Source organism: Calidris pugnax, unplaced genomic scaffold, assembly GCF_001431845.1.
Source record: "Calidris pugnax isolate Ruff unplaced genomic scaffold, ASM143184v1 scaffold141, whole genome shotgun sequence".
Taxonomy (NCBI): Eukaryota; Metazoa; Chordata; class Aves; order Charadriiformes; family Scolopacidae; genus Calidris; species Calidris pugnax.
Genome location: NW_015090902.1, coordinates 4,163,507 through 4,181,601, shown reverse-complemented (window position 1 = coordinate 4,181,601; position 18,095 = coordinate 4,163,507). Strand labels below are relative to the sequence as shown.

At 39.0% G+C, this 18,095-nt stretch overlaps 1 protein-coding gene across 10 annotated transcripts in view; it reads left to right on the top strand.

Moving 5' to 3' along the window:
• Positions 1–18,095, top strand: part of DLGAP2 (discs, large (Drosophila) homolog-associated protein 2) — a 409,096-nt gene that overhangs the window by 210,832 nt on the left and 180,169 nt on the right. For 6 of the 10 annotated variants that reach the window (XM_014948945.1, XM_014948944.1, XM_014948953.1 and 3 more), the window contains exon 3: positions 8,833–8,865. In XM_014948945.1, the coding sequence (XP_014804431.1) occupies positions 8,833–8,865 (33 nt within the window). Of the gene's footprint in view, positions 1–8,832; positions 8,866–11,743; positions 11,864–18,095 lie in introns of all 10 variants that reach the window. The other 4 variants (XM_014948948.1, XM_014948951.1, XM_014948949.1 and 1 more) reach the window with 1 other exon arrangement.

Genomic DNA, 18,095 nt, shown 5'->3' with positions numbered 1-18,095 from the left:
TAAGTCTTTACATATGGGAAGAGAGTGTGGTTGAATGCATAGATCAGATTCAACTACACTCTCAAAAGCCAACCATCTATTTGCTGTCAGATATTGAAACTCCACCCACAAATAGCAATTTTTCAGAGATTAAAGAAGTATAAATAGCCCGTGGTTGTCTGTGTTAGCCATCTCCCTAATTTAGAACCTGGTTCTGTATGGTCTTTTTCAGACAGATAGAACAGAGTTACACTTGCCTTTTGAGCCGACAGGATAGGAACAGCTCTGACCCAAAGTTAAGGCTTTAGGTTATCAGCTCAAGAGAAGCACTGTCCTAACCACGGCTCCACAGATCCTGGATATGTGCAGGCTGCAGTTCTGACAGGACTGGAATAAATTTACAAATGTCCCTAAAAATAATCAGTTAGAATTGAAACTTTCTAGAAAGTTTTGCATGTAAGGTGTTGATTGTTCAATGATCAGCCATACGTTACTTCAAAAGTGCTGCTGAGCTTAAAAATGTTTGTAAATGTGCTAAGAAGTAGAAGTAGATTAGGAAATCAGTTCTTTCCCCTCTCTGTGGAGGACTCTTTGGAGTCCTCAACAGAGAAAGGACATGGACCGGCTGGAACAGGTGCAGCGGAGGGCCACGAAGATGATCAGAGGGATGGAGCACCTCTCCTATGAAGACAGGCTGAGGGAGCTGGGATTGTTCAGCCTGGAGAAGAGAAGGCTCCGGGGAGACCTTATAGCGGCCTTTCAATATCTGAAGGGTGCCTATAGAAGAGCTGGGGAGGGACTCTTTGCCAGGAAGTGTAGTGATAGGACAAGGGGAAACAGTTTTAAATTGGAAGAAAAAAGATTCAGATTAGATCTCAGGAAGAAATTTTTTACTATGAGGGTGGTGAGACACTGGAACAGGTTGCCCAGGGAAGTTGTGGATGCCCCATCCCTGGAAGTGTCCAAGGCCAGGCTGGATGTGGCCTTGAGCAACCTGCTCTAGTGGGAGGTGTCCCTGCCCATGGCAGGGGGGTTGGAACTCAATGATCTTTGAGGTCCCTTCCAACCCAAACCATTCTATGATTCTATGATTCTTATGGCTACACCAGCTGCACAAGTGGAAGTCACAGGGGAAAGTATGAGCAGCGTTTGTACGGATGTTTCTGAGAAACTGTTTCATTTATAGGTGTAAGTTTGTTTTACATACGTACGCTCCCAACTTGAGTGGGATTTGGTGGCTGTAGCGCTCCCGGGTACAGCGTGCCTGGGGATACAGTGTGCCTCCCTCGAGGCGCTGGGATGGTGACGTGTGGGGAGGACAGCCCGTGCTGCCTGTGGCAGTCCTGGGGGAAATCCTGGCTCAGCGCGGGGCAGTAAGGCTGTGCTGAACTGCAGGGGCTTCCAAACGACAGGACGCCTACCGCTGATGATAGGTGTCCTCCATCACTGCTACCAAAGTGCCAGAAACTGCTGCCTGAACACGGTCTCTGCGCACTGGAGGAGGGTGGGTGCTGCTGCCGCTGTCAGCGCAGCATCCATCACTGCAGGAAACAGGGGCCAGGATTTCAGCCGTAATGTACTTTCAGTTTCCTGATGAGAGCTACTTTGGAAAGCATTCTTGTTCTGATCTTGAGATGTCTGTACGCAGCTGCAGGTTCTACAACATATTTTAAGATGTTATTTTAAAACCCTGTATTGAGTTTGGATAAAGCAGTCCTGAGGCCATGATTATACTAGGAAGCGTGAAGCAGGCAGCTTGCAGAAGGAGAAAATGGATTAATGACGGCTTTCAAAATGTAAGGAAGCTGGCTTTGGGTTTTTTATTTTTAATTGGTGGTTGTTTTTCTTTAGTTCTTTAAAGACAGAGTAAAGAAATGAGGAAAACATAAGTTGTGGAGGAAGAGAAGCTGACCGTGATCCAGTTAAGCTGGCCAGGGTCAGGAGATCCCAGGTTTTTCTGCTCTGAAGTATGTTACCCACCATGAAATTGCTAAAGGAGCTCAGTCAAGTCAAACTAGACCTGGAGGATATGTTTACAATAAACTCTGTCCAATTCCTAAATATGTTTTTATAATTTTTTTAATGTAATATGAACTTCTGTATTCTGAATATTCTGTATAAAGAGTGGTGATGTTTTAACCCAAAAGCCGTAATAAATACAGCTATCCCCCAACACCTCATCTAAACAACTCTTAAACTCATCCAAGGATGGTGACTCAGCCACCTCCCTGGGTAGCCTATTGCAGTGTCTGACCAGTATTCCTGTGAAGAATTTCTTCCTAATGTCCAGTCTAAACCTACCCAGTTGCAGCTTGAATCCATTCCCTCTTGTTCTATTGCTAATTGCTTGTGAGAAGAGACCAATACTAGCCTCTCTGCAATGTCCTTTCAAGTAGTTGTAGAGTTATGAGGTCACCCCTCAGTCTCCTCTTCCTCAAACTAAACAGTCCCAGCTCCCTCAGTTGTTCTTTGTACGATTTATTCTCCAGGCCCTTCACCAGCTTCGTTGTCCTCCTCTGCACCTGCTCCAGCACCTCGATATCTCTCTTGTATTGAGGTGCCCAAAACTGGACACAGTACTCCAGGTGTGGCCTCACCAGTGCTGAGTACAGGGGGACAATCACCTCCCTACTTCTGCTGGTCACACTATTTCTAATACAAGCCAGGATGCCATTGGCTTTCTTGGCCACCTGGGCACACTGCCGGCTCATATTCAGCCGCTTGTCAGTTAGAACCCCCAAGTCCTTTTCCTCCAGGCAGCTTTCCAGCCACACTTCCCCAAGCCTGTACCGATGCATGGGGTTGTTGTGGCCCAAGTGCAGGACCTGGCACTTGGTCTTGTTGAAGCTCATACCATTACTGTTGACCCAATGGTCCAACCTATCTAAGTCTCTCTGTAGAGCCTCCCTATCCTCATGCAGATCAACACTCCTCCTTAACTTGGTGTCATCTGCGAACTTACTGATGATACACTCTATGTCATTATCAAGATCGTCAATGAAGATGTTAAGCAGAAATGGTACCAACACTTGTGAGCCCTGGGGAACACCACTTGTGACCAGCCGCCAGCTGGATTTAACTCCATTGAGCACCACTCTTTGGGACTGTCCAGACAGCCAGTGCTTGATCCAGCAGATCGTATGCTCACCCAGGCCATGTGCAGCTAGTTTTTCCACTAGAATTCTAGGGGGAACAGTGTCGAATGCTTTTTGAAAGTCCAGGTAGACAGTATCCACAGCCTTTTCCTCGTCCAATAATTGGGTCATCTTGTCATAGAAGGAGATCAGGTTTGTCTGGAAGGACCTGCCTTTCATAAATCCATGCTGACTAGGTCTGATCCCCCATTATATGGTTTGTGATGGCACTCAAGATGACCTGTTCCATGACCTTCCCTGGTATCAAGGTCAGGCTGACAGGTCTATAGTTTCCTGGATCCTCCTTTTTGCCTTTCTTGTAGATGATGTTCAGGTGGACATTCTGTTTCAGTTTGTGCCCATTGTCCGAGTTCTTGCTGGAATAACATTAAATCAAAGGCAAAATATAGGGCTGCAAGCATCATTCTGAGTGTGTATCCTGTGATTTTAAGGAGTGGAGAAAATGACCAGCAAGTTTTTGTACTAGAGGCTGACAGGACATCTGACAGGAGAAAGTTTAATTTCGTCTAGGACCTATTTTAACTAATCATTTTAGAGATCTGAGGCTATCAGATTTACCAACCACAAACCAGCTAATATTCCATGCCTAAATCATTCCTATATTATGCTTGTGGCTGTCTCTGATCCACATCCATATATATAGATTATTTTCCTTAAAATTCTTCTTCCATGGTGAGATTCAGCTGCAAACACCTACATTATAGGATATGTAGGTAGCTGTCTAAGCTTCCACTATGACTATTGGAGACCTTGTCAATGGGAAGAGCTGTTCTAACTGTTCAGCTGACCAAGTTTGATTTCTACGTTTTGGCGCAATTAATTGGCTCAATTTGAACTCCTTCTTCATTGGAGCTAATGGAAACTCAGACACTTTGCTTCCATGTAGGCACCTCTACTGAAGAAAAGTAAATTTGAATCCCACTCTTAATAATATTATGGAAAATAAAGCTGGCAGAATGAAACCCTGGTTAACATTGCAAATGTGATCTATCTGTCTCAATATGACGCGATTTTTTGTCAATAGATTTATGGGAGCAGGTTGAATCAGAGAAAAAAATAGACTTTGTAATGTCATATTGTTAAGTCTTCAGAGCTAGCTGTTCAACTTTTTTTTTCTTTGAATTATCTCCAAGAATAAAAATAAGTTCCAACAATCAGTGCAATGAGCAGTGGGTTTGTACGATTGTGATTGTACTATTATGAATTCCTGAGTGCAGCCTCTATTCTAAGTCTTGTTTTCTTCTCATCATGGAAATTCTCACAGAAAAGGTTTACATTCCCATTAAAATGATAATTGTGCTGTTAACAGGATTAGTGGCAAAAGAATGCAATAATATATCAAGGAAAATAAGAAAGAGCCTGAAAACAGTTTTATTGCAGTAGGTTAGGGGCTCGGTGGCAGGATAATGATAAAGTAAGGCAACAGGACTGTGTAAGAGTCATCTACTGCAAAAACAGCTTTCTAGGGAATAATGCACTTCATTTCCAAAGCTGAAGGAAACTTTCCCCCTCTAGAGGCTAATGCAAAGAATTGCTTACCTACTTGCTTTAGCCTTTGGCTTTAGTTTTGGGTGGTACCAAATTAAACCCCGAATCTGAGTGTGGCCAAACTCACAATCCAAATCCATTCCTAGGAGTTATATGCAACTAGTTTCACTGACCTGATTGTCAAAGCTACGTTTGTAATTTCTAGTTAATGAAAGCCACCTCACAGTTTCAGCCACTGGACCTATATGTCAGTTGTTTACTTTCTTCTTTGTGACCAGCTTTTTTATTTCTCTCCCTTCATATTCCCAATTTTCTGAGATGCTGAAGGTTACTCCTCTCTTCTTGTTTAAAGAAGGCATGAGCTTTGCAGAATTCATGGCCCAGGTGTTGTGCACATCCACAATGGCTCCTGAGTTCTGCTGGCCAGTTATAGGCTTTTAGTAAAATAAGATTGAGTCTAGCTGTGGAAGTTTAGCAAAGCAGTGACACTCGTGTCCTGCTGACAATATCTATTAAAGACTTGGAAGCAGGAAAAAATCCTGTATTTTCAAAAGACCGTGATTTAGCATTCATTTAGCTCCTCCTAACCTTTCTAAGCAGGTATGAGCTCCCAGAGATGGTTTGGTATTTCATCATCTCACTGTCGATGCCATGGAGAGACCTTAATGTTAAATGACTTCAGTGTGCTCTGCGTCTGAAATACGTGTTCCCCTGCACCGTAAAAATCATTTGGCCCTGGTGCTCTGCCAAATGCACATCAGCAGCAGCTGCACCCGGTGCTGGTATTTGACTGGAAGCACAGCACTAGGAGTGCCACAAGAGTGGAAGTCAAAGGTTGCCTACTAGATTGTGCAGTGTACGCTGGTTTTGAAGCGGGAGGAACAGAGCCCTGGAGGCAAGATATAGACGGGAGTCCATCTTTGCTAATCAGCGCTAGGCAAAAAACAATTAGCTTATTGGCATGAAAAGCCTGTATCGTCTCCAACATCTGTTTTGCAGTGAGCTAATGAAATGAATGTGGCGTACCAAAGATACTGCCTGCTGAGAAGTACATCCTCTTTCCCTTTTTAAAAATCATGCTATGCAATATAACTCAAAGTCAGCTTTACCACCAAACCACTATTTTTTCTACTTAAATGAAGGACACATTAAGAATAAGGTATGGATTGCATGAATACAACTCATTGATAATTGGCGCTGTGGACATGCTGGCTATTTTGCTTTAAAAAGGGGATGGAAATGTGTTTCATTTGTATGTACTCCACTTTCATCTCATATTCCTGCTCTTTGCTTAGAAAGTCTTATGTATGAATATGAAAGTGCATGGTGCCAAATCAGGGAAATTCATTAACTAAATGTAATGGAGGAAAATTGAATTCCACCTGACCAGGCTTACTTAATTGAAAATCAGTCCCAGAGACTGCAAAGTCTTCTGAACAATAACAGGAAATGTTGATTTTTCTCCTGCCCTTGGAGTCCATAAGAGCAGAAGAAATCTTATGGCAGAGACTAAATACCCTGGTTGTTTCAGTCACAGCAAAGGTTTTGTTCCATTATAACTGCAGTAATTGCATGTATTGAAGTCTAGCAGGGAAATGCTGCACACTGTATTTATCTTTATGTGGGCAACTTTACATTGCCTGCCTATGCGGTGTCAGCTCAGATCATTCTTTGGGAAATGTAATGATGGAATTGGGGCATGTGGATCATGATTTGTGGGTTCAATATACCATAAACTCTTCTGGTTTCAGCTAGTAAAGCAGGTCTGATTTTATTTAACAGTTCACACAGGACATGTGCTCGGGTGACAAACTGCCTTGTTTTCAGTGACTGTAGGTTGACTTCTAAGAAAATAAACACATCCACAATTTACATCATTAGCTTAACACAGAATGTTACAAAGTAGTGCTGTTTTATGCTGGGACAAGTTCCTAATTAATTTGCATTAAGTTATCTGCATCAGTTTAGTCATAGGATTTCTGAATAGTGATTTCTGCTGCAAGTACATGCACTTTTCAGAAACAACCCCACTTTTTTGGTTTAGGTTGTTGGGTTTTTCTTTGAAATCCCACTGCCTGAGTAGATACTGTTCCACTGCTATAGGAAGAAGACTTTCCCCTCCTCCCCATTCCTTTTTCTTGGATTTTAAGGTTTTGTATCAGAATACTTTAATCAATAAAACGACATAGAACAGATGTTTTCAAACATATTATTGCTGTGGCAGTATGTGCAGCCACAGACTGTGCACAGCGACAGCAGTTTGGGCAATTCAGGTATTACGCCTTTTTTTGGGATAATCCAGGTTTGCACAGTGGCTGCATCCAGTCTCTGTGCTTTCAGAGAGCAGTCACTGCATAGCTAGATACTCCATTTATGCATAATCTATTTCTGGTGGGGTTTTTATTGGTTCCTAGGGGGGCAACAACATTCTTTTGTCTCTCAGGCTCTGGAAAGAAAAATGCTGAGATTAGTTTTTCTTGCTGCTGTAGTTTATGATAAAGTTTGGTATGATGAAGCTTGAGACCCCACAGACTGGAAGTGTTAGGTAATGCATTGTGTTCACTATCTTGAATTTCGGAAAGCAGCTCTCTCTAGTACATTTATCACATTTTGGGTTGTTTTTCTCCCGTGTTCACTTACAACACTAAGCATGTTCTCAGTCCTCAGGAAATTTATCTCATTTAAACAGTTATAAATTATTAAAGCCAAGCGCACTTTCCTCCTGTCTTCCAGTACTAGAAGATGTATATCCAGGAGTTCACTGGTAAATATTTTCCCAGTAACTTTTGGAATCGGTTACTGTATTACAAGACGTTCAGGGTTTCTGTGGCCTAAACCTTTAACCTAGAATCTTGCATCTGTTGATTGTTGCAATCAGGAAACAAAACCTTTTTTTAAGATCAAGTGATTTTAAAATGGTACTTTCCGTTTCTAATAAAGTGCCTAACTACCTTTTTCCAGGCACTGCTAATATTCAGTTCCTATAAATGCCAAGTGAGCTCACATGTACACACATTAGGGTAAATTTGTCAGCCTCAATCTGCCTGTTGTGCTTTTCCAAGAGAATGTGGCTACTGCTTCCCTCTGCCATCCCACTTGTGAGATGACGGGAATACGGAAGAGTCTGAGGGTTGCCCATGAGATATCTTGGTGAGATAATTGGGAACTGGTGGACTGCTCCTAGCAACAGGGCTTGTTTTCCAAATGTGCCCACATCAGTCCCTCGCATGAGGCAACGCTACCTACAAAGGGGATGTTTTGGACATGTAGGTCTGAGAATTAGCCTTACACCTTAGTAATGAAATAGCAATTCTGGCTGATATTGTGACCATACTTTATCAGAGCTAGCTACTCTTTTAGTTCTGGCCATAGATTTACAAGTGAATCTCTGAGTGTGACTCCTCAAAGTTGCTAAATATGTTAAGAAAACAGAATTTCCAAAGGTGGTGCAATGCACTGTGAAGATGACATTCTGAATTCTGGTACCAGTGCAAGCTGGGGAGGGGTCATTCTGGTGCTACTGGTGTGCTTTCCTGCTCTCTCTTCAGATGGCAGTCAACTAATGAAGCCCTAATTTATGCTTTTTGGTGTCAGCAGGAATACTTCCAGCTTGATTTCTATTTTAAAACTGCTAATTTTTGAAAAAAATATGAAAGAATGAACACTAGGATAGACAAAATTAGTTATGTTATTTGTTATGGTCAAGAAAGAAAATCTTATTTTTAAAATGGTATTATCTAAAAAACATTTTGCAGACTGCTAATTATTGTTCTTAAGTATAACATCAGAACAAATGCTTGTACACAAGACGTAAGCTTCTGAAAGTGGAGGTTCATTAAAAAAATTTTGTAAAATTCCGATTTAAATGCCATAATTAAATCTGTCTTAAACAGTAAATTAGATTCTTAAAACTGTCTTAAAACTTGTCTTAAAACTTAAAACTTGTCTTAAACAGTAAATTAGCTTCTTGTAGTGTTCAACACGTTCATCTTTAGAATGTATTTTACATCTTTACAAAACTGTGGGGAGGAAAAATCCATAATGTAATGCTGAGTGTTCTATTTTTGCTTTTGATATATATATATATTTATGATTAAAATTTGATGTTGATGATAATGTGATATTTGGTGTCAGCCTTGCTTTGGATATTTTTTGGTTTTTTAATATTAAATTAGTGTTAAAGATTATTTTTTCACTGTTTTAATTTCAGATTTGGATTCTCTAACAGGGCATGCATTTCAAGGTAAAGTGAACAGTTAGATTATGTTATTTGTGTGTTTTATATTGAGTTTTCTTTTGGGGGGGTGTAAAATTTAATTGATGTGCTTTTGACAACATGTTGTTACATGTCAAAATTGTACTGTTAGGGTGTTTTTTAGTTTCAGAAAAAATAAGGAGAGGTAGCTATTATATGCACTAGCTTAAAGAATAGAATTGAAAATCTGCTTTAGATGTTAACTCTAGCATCTTTAATATTAAACAAACCAAGGGGGGGAGAAGCATTAATCCAAAATACCAAATTCTAATGAAGATATTTTAAGTTAATTCAAACTTGCCCGTGGTTCTGAAAGGAAGAAAAAAAACCTACCTGGAAGTGTTTAAGGAAAGCTAAGATTCAAGAAACACAAGACTGAGTTTCCAGTTCTTGTATGAGAAGTGTACAGGATACAGGTTTTGAACAGTAAGAATACCATTTCTGGTAGGGAATCAAGAAAGGATGAGAACACAATTATGTGAGTTCTCTGAATTCTACTGTACACATCTATTTTTTACGCTGTGTAGAAAATTAAATTTAAAAATAGTCCACTCAAAAATTTTAGAATCTTACAACTATAATTATTTAACTATTCAAACATTTTGAGTTTGGAATTTTTTAGCAGAAACAGAAGAGCAGAGAATTTGACACTCAGTGATCATGTGAACTTCTGTGTTACTCAGGTAAAAAAATTTGGCACAGGAGGAATATAAATGAGCACTCTGTGTGATAGGGTAAATATCTGCTGCAAATGTGTAGATGCTTTCTGTACTCAAAATTCTCTTGAATCATCCTTCAAATCAATAGGTTGTGAAATCTAAGGCAGAATTTTTGTATCCCAAAGAGATGTAGTCAAATTCTGATGTTATCTATCATTAGAACAATATTAGTCTTTATTATGTAATTGGCTTCTAATGTGTCTATTGCGTAATATAATATCCCTCCTTCAGTTTTTGTTTAAAATAATTTTCTTTAAAAATTATGGAACAGGAGGTTTATTTGAGGTTTTCCAAGCATTCCTGAATTGTGGGCATTAGATATGCTATAAGAATCTCAGTAGAAAAAATGATCAAAAAAAGATTGGAAGTTCATCATCATGAAATTTGAGTGGAGTGTGGAGCAGATCCGGGTACAGAGTCCGTCAGAGCTATTTCACTCCAATGCAGCAGCAGACCAAGTCAAATCTCTTTGAGAAGTCAGAAGACTCTAAGTGCAGATTTTGCCATTTTCATCCCAGATGAGGAGACTCTCATTCTGAGTAGTCTGGTTTGGTTTGAGGAAGGATACTCATGGAATAATGTACTGCTCAATAGGGCCATCTTGTCAATATGATCTTCACCATTGCTGTCAAACATATGCATGTATCACCAAGATAGACATTGAGACAAACAATGTTGGTGTATCTCTTTTTTTTTTTTTTTTCCTCCTTTTGAAAAATTGAGTCTGCTTCTGTTTCTACATGAATATTTTGTGTTACTACATAGTGCTGTCATGGTGTGTCCCATTCTTACTTTGAAATATGGCAATCTTAACATAATGATTATGACCAATAATCAGAAAGGAGCCTTATATTAATATCTATGCTTCAGAGTTATGGTAAAACATCCTTATTCTGCATGGAAAAAGTCCTTAATTGCAGGACAGGTGAATTATATGCCCCCATTACATTCCAGCTGTAGCTGTGCGCCACTCCATCAAATGGCCCATTATTTAGTGCAAACAGAAATATCTTTGAATCTAACTCACTGTCAAAGGGATATAGGAGCATAGTATAGGTAGCTGAGAAGAATAAAGCCTGGAAATGTGGACTTGATTTAAATAGATCTTTATTTGGAGACTCGCAGTATGGACATGCCACTGTGCAGCTCACAGAAATCGCAAGGTGAACCATTTCTCATGTTGTGCTTTATTTGACAGAGTTGAGACATTCTCTTTTCACACAAAACTGTAAAAGCAGCAGAATATCCTGTCTTGTCTTCAGCTTTACTTACATTTAATAATTAAGTCATGACAGTATTCTGCTAAAATAGTGGAGATTATAATGTTATGGATGTAGCTAAATTAAACACCAAAAAGGGATGCTTATGTATCTAGTTATATTGGAAAACACAGAACACTAAATCCATCTTGATACCTAGCTGAACTCTAGTGCTGGTAAAGCATGTTAATTTTCAGGAGACAGAAAAGATCAAGGTGTTACTTATGCTTCTTCAATAGCAATTAGTTAATTAGATAAGGTATGTCCAGGTGATCTTAGTGTATTAACAAGTGATTTGGATTCACACTGAGTGTACACAAAACAAACTCAATTGAGATTTCTATTTATCTCACCTTGGGAAAAGCACTCCCTTTGAGCTAATCCAGCAAGATTCGTTAACAAGACCTCTAAGGGCGTGGGGATCCAACAGTTCTTCCTTTGACCCTTGGCCAGTGCTCAGCAGCAGAGTGTGAAGCAGCTCTTTTCCAAAAGTCCCATTGCTGTGTTAGTGCAAGGCTGGGTGGGTGCTGATGCCGGGCCCGTAGCTGGGCACACACATCAGACCTGGTTCTGCACTGACCGACAGGTCACAGGTGGTCCGCATCCAAATTCAAGGTGAGCTCACATGAGGATATGACTGCTTTGGGACTTTGAGGCCAAGAGAGAGAATTTTCCCTATCACCACTGGCCACTGCATCACCTCCCCCTGTATATTGTGTAGATGTGGGCAATCTCTGCTACTTCAGAGACAGATCAGGATCTAAACACCACCAAAGTATCTGTCTGGTTTTTTATGTGAAAGGAAAAATAAATTTTTTATAACCCTTGCAGTTGATCAGCTGAAACCCTAAAGTATGAGATTTGATTATAGTCATTGTCTTAATGCAGAGCTGCAAGTGTTATGGGCATGTTGAGAACTTCCAGAAGCTGGATTAAAGCATCTCTTTTACAATGATATCTAATCTCGTCCTAAAGCTCCAAGCAATGGCGAGTCCACCAGCTCCCCTGGTAAGCCGTTCCAATATTTAATTACCCTTAGTGCTAGGAAATTGCAATGTTGTGGAAAGGTTGAATTTGTCTGATTTCAGCTGCCAGTCTTCCTTTTGCTATGCCTTTGTCACTAAGACTGAAAACTCTCCCTTTTTCAGATATGTTTTCTGAACCAGTGCCTATGAAAAACTGATTATTTGCAGTGACCTGTTGAAAAGCCTGTGCACGCAGAAGCTTGTGCTCCTTTTCTGGCTGTGTCACCCGACCTAATGAAGTTATTGCCTTAATCTGCAAACCTTGCATCTTCCACATCTTTAGACGATGACAATTTTAACACCCCTATGACTACTCAAATTTATATATAGTAGTCAAGGCACCTTTCAACTTTTGTTCTGATAAACTGGATATGTTGTACTCTTTAAGGCTCACACTGTAAGACTGGTGTTCTGACAGCTCTCCTAGCAAATCTCTCATTTTTTTTTCAAAACCTATGAGAACTACAGAGGATATATTCATGTAGAAATTTTGTAAATGCTGTATATAGAAGCAAAGTAATTTCTTACTTGTACATAACACCTCCTTTCTCACTCCCCCTTTTAGGCATTTATCTACAGTTCAGAGCTGCCAGCTCAGGTTGCAGTGATTGTCTGTGTCGAGCAATTCCAACTGGTGATCCCAAAATTTAGCTGCCAGAATAGGAATGAATGGTTTTCCCCAAGTCTGACATGGCTAATGTGAGATTAGTGCTGGAAGGGAACGCCTCTTATGGCAGCACATGAAATCTAGCTTCTCTCAATCCACTTGTGCCTGGGTGCGCACCTAGTTTTAGGTGATCGTTATTCCAAAGCGGGAGGAGGATTAGCCAGAATGTGTCCCTGGGGAGCCAGATGAAAAAAAGGACAGAGACTTCAAAGTATATCAGGAAATTAAATTTCCTCCTAACTTTCAGGAATTTGCTAAACACAAACTGTGGTGCTGGCAGTCTCTGTAACCAAAGTTTTTTTTCTCAGTGTTAAATTTATTACATTCCTTCATAACCCCACCCATGCCTCCATGGCAGAACCTTGAGAGATTTGGGTTCCGTGTTCTTTTCTTAACTGATAAGTGTGCCACAAAAACTGGACAGATTATAATGAATTTAAACTCTTCTTTGGGTCTTTGCTTCACGAAACAGACTCTCCTATGCTGTAGGTGTAAGTCCTTTGTCCACAGAAGTTCCCAGTCTTCTATTTGTTTGCTTTAAAACACATTTGGTGAGAGTAGCTTGTCCAAACTGTTGCAGTTGTTGTAGCAATTATTTGCTTTCCATATAGCATTTTTTTCCTGGGTAGTGAGGAAGAGATGGAATTTTGGACTCCAGTTCTTACTTGAAGGTTGCTATGTATTTTGTATTACAGTCTTTGGATAAAAGCATAAAATTACGGTGAATGTAAGGGTCAAACTGAGGGAACACTCTCACAGGAGAGTGTCCTTAAGAGTGGACTGCTCACTCAAGCATAGCTCTTGCATTCCTTTTCTGTGCAATAGCCCAGAGATGGAGGATAGCTCTATCTCAGGTTCCCTGGCAAACAGAGGCAGTAATAGTTCTTATTAAACAACAACAACAAAAAAAAAAGGTGTTTGCTTCAGTTCTGTTACTTTGGCATATTCAGATGTGAACTTGGGCTCTTGGAACTGCAAAGGCACTGAGGTACTTATTGCTACACTGGCTTATGTCCATTCAAATGCATCCCTCAGACCACATCCCCGTACCTAATATCTTATATTAACTCACTTAAAAGTTTAAGAATGTACCTGTAACATGTAGGAGCTCCATGGAGAGTGTAGTTAATAGCAGTTGTCTGGTTTGCTTTCCAGTGGCTGTGAAGCGTGCCAGTGAATTAGATGTATTAATTAGGTGCCACCTGAGTTAGGAATCTACAGTAGATAATCCAAATCCACCTCCTGCCTCTTTGTTGAATTGTCTTTTAATTCTGCTTTAGCATGGAGTGTTTTCTCCTATCCTTACTAGCACCCCAAAGTACCCACACTCTTCAGTAAGAGCCACAGACTTTGTTTTTCATTGTGTTAATGATGAATACTGTTTTGTTGCAATTCATCTAAATAGGCTTGAGGTTTTAGAAAATACCTCAGAGACAAAGCTGTGGCTGGTTGTTTATTCTAACAGTTCTACATTGTGAGCAATGTAATCCTTGATTTCAACTTCAAAATGTTTCTCTTTTTTTGTTTGTGAAAGTCAATGAATAGCCTAGGGAAAAGAGAGTTGCCTTCAGCACTGTCGGTAGACCTAAGATAGAGCTAAGTGAAATGAGCATTCTTAGGTCTTTGTATAACAGCTCAAGCTATGATAGGACTTTGGCACATGCGGTCCTATGGGAATTGTTTAGAGAAAGAGGGTCTCAAATGCTAATCAGATGTGAACACAAAACATCCATTCTAATTTCTGGGTGTATCTGATCAAGGTAGTTGGTTGGTGACCTGCTCATTTTCCAGAAGAAATAACACTTTGTCTGTATAATGAGCATCATTTCACAGGTTAGTTGAACTGTGCACTTTCCTGTTCACAGATCTGCTAGGTCTAAAAGTTAAATGGACATTTCATTCATTACACTGGTACTGGGGCTTTGTGGCTGAAATCAAAGTTGGTCTGAAAGTGTCTGCTCAGCCATATTATTTGCAGTTACTGTAGCATTTAGTCAGAAGCACAGAAAGTCTCATCTTCATCCTTTTTCTCTGTCTTTGCCCAAAGCATGTTTAAGCTTTGGTAGAATATTAATGAAGAATGGATGTTTTAGAAGAAAAATATGCTGTGTGGAATTTAGTCCGAGAGTATCAACAACAGAGTATCAAAGTTCAATGTTATTTGATTAGAGTTGACAGATCTTTAAAGAACAAATTTGGAGAAATTATTAATTCACAGATAGTTTTGGCTAGCTATCCTCTTGATTTTATCCAGGGAAATGCCTGCCCAGTGAATTGAAATCTGGCTAAAAGATTATTTTTTTCTAACCTTTCCACTGAATTTTAGCAAAATTATTTTTGATTTACACCAAGTTCACAAAAAGCAAGATATTTCAGCTTAGGCTGAATACAAGATTGATTTAAAACAAAACAAAACAAAACAAAACCAACCCAAAATCAAAAAACCCAAAACAACAACAACAAAAAACCCCAACCCAAAACATAAAATGAAAGCCATCAAACCATAGTGGGGTGGACTATGATGAGATAGTAAATAAAACAAAGCAAAACAAAAAAGCCACTCACAGTTGAGCTCCCTTTGTGCTTCCTGTTCTGTAAAATTCAATGGACAGAGTCACCAAGAAGAAATAAGCCTTCTTTCTCCTATTACACTTCATCCCATATAGGTCTTATCTGGCTTCATAAATTTTTTAGCTCTATTAATTTCTTACAGTTCTTTTTTTCAGTGTTTTTGCCCCTTAATTTTTTCTTCTTTGTCCCAAGTGAAAGCTGTGAGGAGAGAGATTGTGTTTACACTGTACCTCTCTTGCCTTTATGGTCTTGATTAAGATTTAAGTGTGCGTAGTCCTGCTGTTCAAAATAGGCTGCCGGATGAAGCTGCAGGTAGAAAACCCAGCATTACGTACCAAAGGGAAAAGTCTGATGTGTGAATTTGCAGTGTGTGTGTGGGAAGGCTAAAAAATCATTTCAAAGTGATTTAAATTTATTTTGCGGATTCTTTTATTTCCAAGCTCTTTCAGGCTTCTGGTCCAAACCAGCTCAATGAGTTTCCCATCTGGGTTGCTCTGGAGCCTGCCTTGTATGGGTGATGGAGCAACGAGGGTTCCATGTCAGGGGGCAAAGCTGTCCTGGGGTCAGGACGCAGACAGAATGTGCCTGGAGAAGCGGAGCTGGGGCGTGCATGGCATGATGTTGTATCCCTGCTCCAGAGTGCAGGCTTAGTCATAGAGTAACAAAGATGGGAAAACAGACAAAAATGACCAGTTGACAGTTGTATGAATTTCATCCCTGTATTTAAATATTTCTTTCTTTATCCTCAGTTTCACTGTTTATTTTCCACTTAACAAGATGCAAAAAAGAAAAATGAAAGGGATATAAACTTTTCTTCAGAATTAGATGGAGCTATATACTCCTCCTTTGAAATTAGGAGTTTCACAGATACTTAGGATGCTGGTGCTTTGCTAATGGGTTTATTTTACTCTTTGCGATTACTTGATCTCATTTATTTGGTTCTTCACTATGGTTTATAGTTTTTCAACAAGAACTTTATAAATAGCTGTTGATATATAGGTACAGCTACTACCAGTCATTTCTTAGCCCTTTGTATAACATGAGTTATACAAAGTCTCCATGAGTTCTGCCCAATTCTTGATCATGTTTAATATCAAGTTAAGGATTTAATTTTTAGTTATGCATTTAATTCATTCTTTTCTTGATATTTTATTAATTATTGTTTTTAAGTGCTCTGGGGTACTTCATGTTAAGTGTACAGGATGAATCAGAGTAATTATATACCTCATTCATTACCACCAAACAGAATTAAAAGGAAATAAAATTTAAGATTTAAAAAAAAAAGATTTGGACTCCACTAGATACTGCAGACCTAGATGATGTATCTCTGATTTGCAAATACATGAATTCTTCTTTAATTAAGCATCTCTTTTTTAGAAGAATCTGAAACATAATTATTTGAGAGCTGCAAGGGCAACAGTAATTATGATATTGGGTTTGTCAAATTATCCTGAACATTCTATTAAGGCAGCGATTTTTCTAAACTGCCATTCAACTATTCTTGCTCTACGTTTAGCCTGTAATGCTGCTGGAAATTGTTTTGAGCCCATTATGCTGCAGAACATCTTAATAGCCCCAGCACTTCATAATGTTAAGAGAAACAGGTCAAATGAAGACTCTGAAATGTTAAAGTCTCCTAAAAGAAATATATTTAGATGTTTTAAACTAATTCTTTAGTCCACAAGAACTCATATGAAGAAAGTTATTAAATTGGAATTATAGCCAAAGGCAAATCCTCAAGGAGGATAATTTAGATTTTGAATTGAAGAGAGCACAACCTTGCTGGCTCAAGGCATAAATTTGACATTAATCTGCCAAAGTGTGGAGTTTTTATAGATTCTGACATATCTATGAAGTATTGAGTATAGCTATTGAGCTTTCCATTGTAGCTACTATTAAAAGATGTCTTGTTTAATTTTGCACTAGATCCTACATTTCTTTGGAAAGAAGCTGACTGTTTTCTCTATAATGCTGTCAGGAGGTAAAGAGAATTGCCTTAAGGTTGAGACAGAAGTATGGCAATCACAAGTTAAAGCTTGACTTCCTGCAAACTTTCCTTCCTCACCTCAAACCTGTCTTTTTCAGTTTCTGCATTGTCATAACATGGATTAAATGTAGCCTTTTTCACAGATAAATATCAAAAAAGCTTTTAAACTTTCAGGTGGTAGCTATTTAAAATAGACAAGTATGAAATACTGCATTGATGAGGTTTCTATTTACTATAGTTACCTACTGTCCAAAGCTACTCCTTAGTTTACATGTTTAGGCCAGCTTGTAGCAGCTAGAGGTTATACCTAGAATAATTTATGAATCAAGTTCATATTAGTACATATTTTTCTATTTTATGCATCTGTTTTCCAGGGCACAATATGAATTATGACCATTATGATCCTCAATGGCCAATTAAGTGATCAAGCAGCACTTCTTTATGAATTCATTTGTTTATGTATGCAACAAGGAAGATTTAAAAATAACAGTTCTATATTTTAGTTCTAAATGATTTTTAAAATACTGCTTTCTCAAATATTATTTTCCTCTAAAACAATATCACCTCAGAATATTGTTTAAATTTGTAATGAGCATTTTGGCATTTATATTTATTTCCAACTTTAACGTCTCTTTACTTCTCTTGAAATGAACGGTCTCAGTTGTGAATTATGAAAGCTATGCCAAAGAGAATAGATGTTTGGATAACTCTCTGCAAACCAACAAAACCTGCACAGAAGTTTAATGTGTTGCATAGATCGCAAGCCAGGTATTTCATTGCTGTTAAGAGATTTTTAACATGAGTACATCATACTGCTATATAAAAGTATTCTTCTGAAAATATTAAATGACACTACTCAAAAGTTAAGATGCCATACACAGGCTTTACTATCAAAATAAACTTGATGATAGAATCTAAATTTTATTTTGGATATAGTTCTAGAACCATTTGCTGGTTCAGATCTCAGCCCAGGGAGTGATGGTGAGGATC